The 8459-nt window shown below is 41.4% G+C and overlaps 1 protein-coding gene across 1 annotated transcript; it reads left to right on the top strand.

The window, feature by feature from the left end:
• The first annotated feature begins 3064 nt into the window (after window positions 1-3064).
• Window positions 3065-5149, top strand: LOC121578575 (probable G-protein coupled receptor 25). Its single transcript, XM_041892943.2, has one exon. The coding sequence runs from the start codon at window positions 3685-3687 to the stop codon at window positions 4885-4887; it is 1203 nt and encodes a 400-aa protein (XP_041748877.2). The 5' UTR covers window positions 3065-3684; the 3' UTR covers window positions 4888-5149.
• Window positions 5150-8459: the final 3310 nt, after the last annotated feature.

Here is an 8459-nt window from a genome sequence, read left to right as displayed (position 1 = left end):
CATAAACAGATTATTTTTTTTTTTACTTTTTTTTAAATGAAAAATAACTATTTTAAACAACATCAACTGTGAACTGATTTGGGCGTGTGTGTGTTAAAGAGACAGACAGGGAGGGACAACGAGAGAGAGAGGCTACATTACTTGTACTGAAACTGTTCTCTTCTCTCTTTCAATGCAGCAAAGCGGTCAATGACTTTCTCATTGAAATCAGGCATGCTGAGGACTAGTTCCCTCTCCATGGAAAGCATGGCCAGTGCATTCAGACGTTCCTGGCCCATTGAATTTCGCAGGAATGTCTTAACTCGTGTCAAAGTTGAGAAACATCTCTCAGCTTCAGCTGTTGTCATTGGAGTAGTTATGAGGATGTTCAACAGAGTCACAGTCTCAGAGAACGTCTCCTGGAGGTTGTAGCTCATGAGAACCTGGTACAGTGCCAGTGCACCACAGTTTGACTTTCTCGCCGTCGGCAAAAATACCGTTCAGTCTCTCCAAAAGCACACTGGCGATTGAGACTGAGGTTGATTCCGAGATGGGAAGGAACTCAAAAAAGCGCTCCTGCACTTTGTGGTTGCTATCTATGTACCTCAGCACAAGCACCAGCTGTGTCTGTGTAGAAACGTCCGTGGTCTCGTCAGCTTGGATAGCTACGAATTTCGCCGACTTCACCTCCTCCACAATATGTTCCCTCATGACCGCTAGCATACACTCCAGTAGCTCGTTTTGAATGGTCTTTGATGTGAACTTCTTTCAAAAAGACAATCGAGTTGCACTGAACGTTAGCCATCTTGATAGTAGTACGTGAATTGATTGACGCTGCTACCCGCTCTTTTCTTAGTTACGTTCATGGTTATGTTACGTATGACGAAAGCGCGTAAGTGCAAGCCCTCAGAAACCCATAGAGATTGTATTGAAAGCTCTGATATTTGAAAAAAATTTTTTTACATGAGAGTCTATGAGAGACTTCTGGGGCGATTTTCAACCTGACTGAAATCGCCCCAAAAGGGGGGGGGGCATTTGAAGCACGACTTTAGCCTGATTGGACATTTAGTGGCAGATCAGACGTCTAGATTAGAACACTGATAACTACTGTTGCCGTGATATAATTGATTAGAAAAAAATCCCTTCCTTTTCCCGTTTGGCAGTGCGTCGCCCATATCGCCCTAATGAACACACCGCCCCTGTACAGTGGGGGGAAAAAGTATTTAGTCAGCCACCAATTGTGCAAGTTCTCCCACTTAAAAAGATGAGAGAGGCCTGTAATTTTCATCATAGGTACACGTCAACTATGACAGACAAATTGAGAGAAAAAAAATCCAGAAAATCACATTGTAAGATTTTTAATGAATTTATTTGCAAATTATGGTGGAAAATAAGTACTTGGTCACCTACAAACAAGCAAGATTTCTGGCTCTCACAGACCTGTAACTTATTCTTTAAGAGGCTCCTCTGTCCTCCACTCGTTACCTGTTTTAATGGCACCTGTTTGAACTTGTTATCAGTATAAAAGACACCTGTCCACAACCTCAAACAGTCACACTCCAAACTCCACTATGGCCAAGACCAAAGAGCTGTCAAAGGACACCAGAAACAAAATTGTAGACCTGCACCAGGCTGAGAAGACTGAATCTGCAATAGGTAAGCAGCTTGGTTTGAAGAAATCAACTGTGGGAGCAATTATTAGGAAATGGAAGACATACAAGACCACTGATAATCTCCCTCGATCTGGGGCTCCACGCAAGATCTCACCCCGTGGGGTCAAAATGATCACAAGAACGGTGAGCAAAAATCCCAGAACCACACGGGGGGACCTAGTGAATGACCTGCAGAGAGCTGGGACCAAAGTAACAAAGCCTACCATCAGTAACACACTACGCCGCCAGGGACTCAAATCCTGCAGTGCCAGACACGTCTGAAGTTTGCTAGAGTGCATTTGGATGATCCAGTAGAGGATTGGGAGAATGTCATATGGTCAGATGAAACCAAAATAGAACTTTTTGGTAAAAACTCAACTCGTCGTGTTTGGAGGACAAAGAATGCTGAGTTGCATCCAAAGAACACCATACCTACTGTGAAGCATGGGGGTGGAAACATCATGCTTTGGGGCAGTTTTTCTGCAAAGGGACCAGGACGACTGATCCGTGTAAAGGAAAGAATGAATGGGGCCATGTATCGTGTGATTTTGAGTGAAAACCTCCTTCCATCAGCAAGGGCATTGAAGATGAAACGTGGCTGGGTCTTTCAGCATGACAATGATCCCAAACACACCGCCCGGGCAACGAAGGAGTGTCTTCGTAAGAAGCATTTCAAGGTCCTGGAGTCTCCAGATCTCAACCCCATAGAAAATCTTTGGAGGGAGTTGAAAGTCCGTGTTGCCCAGCGACAGCCCCAAAACATCACTGCTCTAGAGGAGATCTGCATGGAGGAATGGGCCAAAATACCAGCAACAGTGTGTGAAAACCTTACAGACTTACAGAAAACGTTTGACCTGTGTCATTGCCAACAAAGGGTATATAACAAAGTATTGAGAAACTTTTGTTATTGACCAAATACTTATTTTCCACCATAATTTGCAAATACATTCATTAAAAATCCTACAATGTGATTTTCTGGAGAAAAAAATCTCATTTTGTCTGTCATAGTTGACGTGTACCTATGATGAACATTACAGGCCTCTCTCATCTTTTTAAGTGGGAGAACTTGCACAATTGGTGGCTGACTAAATACTTTTTCCCCCCACTGTGTATATATATATATATATATATATTACACTGACACTCTCATACAAAACCCACACACCACACACACACACTTTCACACTCGTCATATGCTGCTGCTACTCTGTTTTTGATTTTAGTCTTATTATTATCTATTCTGATGCCTAGTCTTTTGACCCTGCCTTCATGTACATACTGTATCTTCCTCAAATACCTTGTACCCTTGCACATTGATCTAGTACTGGTACTCCCTGTATATAGCTTAATTCCTGTGTATTTTATTCCTCTTGTGTTACTATTTTTATTTGTATTATTATTTTTAACTCAGCATCGTTGGGAAGGGCTCGTAAGCAAGCATTTCACTGTAAAGTCTACACCTGTTGTATTTGGCGCATGTGACAAATGCAAATTGATAAGTGTTTGGTGTTTTCACGCCTTTCACACAAGAGAATATGAGTAATATAAAGTTGATGTTCAATGTCATGTCTCAGTTAAATTTTATGATTGAAATTACAAACCCACTCTGTGAATGTATGTTTTTTAACATGTAGAAAATCATAATTAAAGTATGCCTACATCAATCCCTTGAATACCATAAACATCCTGTCCCTGTCAAATACTTTTAGCTTTTATTGTTTGGTCTGCTAGTATAATTCAGTCCTTAGTTGTTTTTGATTATTTTCATCCAAATGGCATTGCCCAGATTGTATATGTACTTTTTCTCTTGATATGTTTTTGTTTCTTCTTGCTTAACTTTTTGCCTGCATGTAAGGAAGAGTGTCTAAAGTGGTTCTACTTGAAAAATGATATGCAAATAGAGTATATTGTAAAAATTATCATGAGAAATAGTAGTAATTTGTGTCTGAATTTTGTGCAAGAATATGCCAGATAGAACACATGCTAGAAATCACAGAAGAAAACAGGACCTGGCAGTTTGTCTGTGGTTTTTAAGCATGTGACACAGAATAGTATGTCTAGAAGCATTGAGCTTGCCAGCCAGATACACAGAGCGCAAGCAGTTGAGACACTTCTCTTTGATCATAGAATGGAGATGTATGACAACGACGAGTACTTCTACAACGATGACAATGACACTGACATGCTGTACAGTGACAGCGACAATCTAACCAACCCTGGGGACCACTCCAGCTCCAGACTATCCTATTCTCACATCTACCTGCCACTGCTTTATTTCCTCATGTTTTTCACAGGCTTCCTGGGAAACCTCTTTGTGATCGTGGTCATGGGCAGCAGGGGGAAGAAGGGTGGTCGTCTGGTGGATACATTTGTGGTTAACCTGGCGCTGGCGGACCTGGTGTTTGTCCTCACCCTCCCTCTGTGGGCCGTCTCCTCCAGTCAGGAGGGACACTGGCCTTTTGGGTACCTCCTCTGCAAACTGAGCAGCTACATCGTCTCTGTCAACCGCTTCTCCAACATCTTCTTCCTGACCTGCATGAGCATGGACCGCTACCTGGCCGTTGTGCGCCTCATGGACTCCCGCTTCCTCCGCAGCAGCCGGTGTGTGCGTCTCACCTGCGCCGTAGTCTGGCTGCTATCCCTGGCTCTGGGTATCCCCTCCCTGGTTTACCGTAGCGTACGTACCCCCAACGGTGAACCCTTTTGTCTGGAGGACGAAGAGTCGTCCTTCTTCCTGGGTCTGAGCCTGACCACGATCTTCCTGACCTTCGCCCTGCCGGTGCTCATCATCCTCCTCTGCTACTGCTCCATCCTGGCCCGCCTGCGCCGACACTGTGTTGCCGCGGGAAACCCCCGCGCGAAAGCCCGACGCCGCCACTCTCTCAAAATGGCCTTCATCATCATTGTGGCCTTCGTGGTGTCTTGGCTTCCCTTCAACGTCTTCAAGACCATCCTAATTGGTTTCAGGCTGTCTGGGGCCGATCTGAGCAATGAGACCCAGACTGTCCTGAGCCAGGGCCTCACTCTCTCCTGCTGCTTGGCCTTCCTCAACAGCTGTGTGAACCCGGCCATCTACCTGTCCCTGGATCACCACTTCAGACGGCAGGCAGCGAGCCTGTTCCTGAGCTGCGTGCGGAAGCGTGGGCTGCACCAGGGCTATGCCTCGTCCACCGACTTCTCCTACAATGGCACCTCAGAGAGCTGCGGCACAACAGCCTCCAGAACTCGTCTCCAGTCGTTCGACCAGAAAGTCTGATAGAAGGGTTCTGCATATTTTATAGCCTTTTTGTAGTCCGAAGCCCTAAAGGTTGAGGTGATTTTAGGTGTTACTGTATGTATTTCAAAAGCTCAGTGAAAGTATTCACTGAAATATATTTTATGTATAACAGTTACAACTTGCATATCAGAATTGTATATTTCATTATCATTAATAGTTTGAATTGATGTTTGCATTTATATTACTTATTTATTTTGCTTTCTTTTTTAACCGAACAACCATATTTTGAATATGATTAATTCACGAGTAGCCTGTTTATTATGATTGTTGACATTCGTAAATTAATAATAATATTAAATAGCAATTTGTTAACAGTAACATTAATTTGTTAGTGGTTCCTTTCTGCTGTATGAAAACTATTACAATAATATTCAAAATGGTTTTCCATGTTCACATCATTAGTAAGATGACATTTTAAGCATTATAAATACAAATAATACACTTTTGTGTAATAAATTGGGTGTTTTTATGATTGCCAATAAGTACTTTTTCCCAAACTATTTCATAGTTGACTAAGTCTTTTTGCAGTTTAACAATGTGCATTTAGCTGAAAACATTCCAAATAAGGATAATATCAACTGTAATGCTTCGATTACATTTGTGTGTACCTTTTAAAATAAAGGAACACAGAAGAATAATAACAAAGTTAAAATGCTTTAAGCTATATTTTAGGCATATTGAAACAAAGCATAATAAGAAAGTAATGTATAAAATTCTCATAAGTAGTTCCTATAACTGTATTGTATTGAAATGCTTCTTTTTATAACATAACTTTACCATTCATAGCTTTTATAGGCATTACATGTTCACGCTACTTAGTAGCATATTGAGAAGTCAAAACACTTCTCAGTTTATTTCTTCAGTAACTATAGTAAACTTACCAATCAAAATAGATCCAAAAGCTCAACAATGTTTTCTCTGCTTCCTCAAAATGATTGGACTTTCACTCAAAACAGTGGCAAACTGCTGTATTTGCAAGTTGAAGTGCTGGTTGCTGACCAGCGGCAACGAAATAACATCCACTGCGATTGATAAAACAGATACTTCCATAAATTATACCAATTAAACTTCGTTGAGATAAGAATAGTTTTTTCGCATGGGAATTTGTTGGCTGGTTATATGATTTGAAAGTTCAAATGTTCATTCATGCCCCCATGTTTTTTCAGTTGCATTTGCACTATGAATCATCTGGTTTCAAAGGGCTTGAGAAACTTGGGTTAGATGCTAGTCTGTGGGAACCTAAAGCATAACTGTACTTTAGCCAAAGTTCCCTTTAGTCGTGTGAAAAAACAGCATTGGAGCCCAGACCTGACCTTCTGTTCCACATATTCAGAATGATGGCAGGTTGTTGAAATGGACAATGAATTTCACAGTTTAATGCTTGCTAGTCATGCCATTTTTCAAGTCTCTGAAAACTATACTGAATAAAATATATACGCAAACATGCAACAATATAAAATATTTTACTGAGTTACAGTTCAGATAAGGAAGTCAAGTCAATTCAAATAAATAAATTAGGCCCTAATCTATGGTTTTCACGTCTGGGAATACAGACATACCTTCGTAGGGGCTGGGGATCAGAAAACCAGTCAGTATCTGGTGTGACCACCATTTGCCTCATGCAGCGCGACACATCTCCTTCGCATAGTTGATCAGGCTGTTGATTGTGGCCTGTGGAATGTTGTCCCAGTCCTCTTCAATGCCCGTGACGAGTTGCTGGATATTGGCGGGAACTGGAACACGCTGTCGATCAAGAGCATCCCAAACATGCTCAATGGGTGACATGTCTGGTGAGTATGCAGGCCATGGAAGACCTGGGACATTTTCAGCTTCCAGGAATTGTGTACAGCATTATCATGCTGAAACTTGAGGTGATGGCGGCGGATGAATGGCACGACAATGGGCCTCAGGATCTCGTCACAGTATCTCTGTGCATTCAAATTGTCATCAATAAAATGCAATTTTTTTCATTGTCCGTAGCTTATGCCTGCCCATACTATAACCCCACCGCCACCATGGGAAACTCTGATCAAAACGTTGACATCAACAAACCGCTCACCCACACGACACCATACACTTAGTCTGCAGTTGTGAGGCCGGTTGGACGTACTGCCAAATTCTCTAAAATGACGTTGGAGGCGGGTTATGGTAGAGAAATGAACACGTAAATTCTCTGGCAACAGCTCTGGTGGACATTCATGCAGTCAGCATGACAATTGCATGCTCCCCCAAAATGTTGAGACATCTGTGGCATTGTGTTGTGTGATAAAACTTCACATTTTAGAGTGTGTGTAATGTGTAATGATCATGCTGTTTAATCAGCTTCTTGATATGCCACACCTGTCACATCCTTTAATCTCACTGCCAGGCACTGCATTAGGTGGCAGGGTGCGAGGCATCAGTCAGTTTCCGTTGATGCTTTCTGTGCGAGCAGTGATGAGAACAAACGTCCTGTCATTTTCTCATGGCCTTATCTGTGACCCGCTGGCACACAGTGTACACTCAGTTGCTCAATATGATAATGGTTGTGAAACCTGTTTGAGATAACCTTACTGGAGATTGACATGTGACGTGTAATCATTAGGCCTAGGTGAAGTCCTTCAACAAAACCATCACAAATTGAACATTGGATGATTGATAGGTGATATCCTTTTGAGAGATAGACGTGTAGCCTATACTCAATGACAGTAGCGCAGAGTATGTGTTTACTTCAATTCTGTGGGCAGAGCAAATGAAAAGAAGATCATATATTTAACCTAGATAAGATGTGAGCTTATGCTTTGAAGGAGTGTGCAGAAGGTGTGAAAACAGCCAGCACCACAAAACAGTCAACACCTCACACTCTGAAGTGATCACATGGCACTGGCAGCCTGTGGTTTGGTTGCATTTCCTTCATTGTAAAGGAACACTGGTCTACAGTTAGCAAATACAGTATTTTTTGTTTATACTGGTCAACACCTAGATCGGAAATTTAAATGAATTGGCTGATCGATTGTTTCATTTTAAAGGGTGAAAATGCAGTAATAGTATTTATCTACACTGGATTCCTAGTAGCTCATATACACTATATATAAGAAACCATCAGAAATTGATATTTGGCAGCACATTACATTTTACCAAACAATGTGCCTTCAGAAAGTATTCATACTGCTTGACTTATTCCACATTTTGTTGTGTTACAGCCTGAATTAAAACATTATTAAATATATGTTTTTTCTCACCCATGTACACACAACACCTAATAATGACAAAATGAAAACATGGGTAACACTTCATTTTAAGGGGTCCTTATTACAAGCATTGTAGTTAATTGTAATAACTCATAGTTACACTGTAATAACATGTAACTGGTGGTAATTGCAGTCTGTAATTACAGAGGTGTAACAACGAATGCTTGTTACTATACTTGTTACAAATGGGCAAGTTGCCACTAAATTCACCAATTTAGAGTTTTGTTTCTTCTCAGCTTTAATTACTAGGTGTTACACAGGATTTTAGCTAGTTAAAATGAAGTGTATCTTGAGTGGTACTTGCTTGTAATTAATGTGTAC

This window comes from Coregonus clupeaformis, unplaced genomic scaffold (assembly GCF_020615455.1).
Source record: "Coregonus clupeaformis isolate EN_2021a unplaced genomic scaffold, ASM2061545v1 scaf0043, whole genome shotgun sequence".
NCBI classification, from domain to species: domain Eukaryota; kingdom Metazoa; phylum Chordata; class Actinopteri; order Salmoniformes; family Salmonidae; genus Coregonus; species Coregonus clupeaformis.
This window is presented reverse-complemented; position numbering and strand designations above follow the sequence as displayed.

What these genes read in the sequence shown, in the direction of transcription:
- LOC121578575 (XM_041892943.2), top strand. Translation starts at nt 3,685, where the DNA reads ATGTCTAGAAGCATTGAGCTTGCCAGCCAGATACACAGAGCGCAAGCA.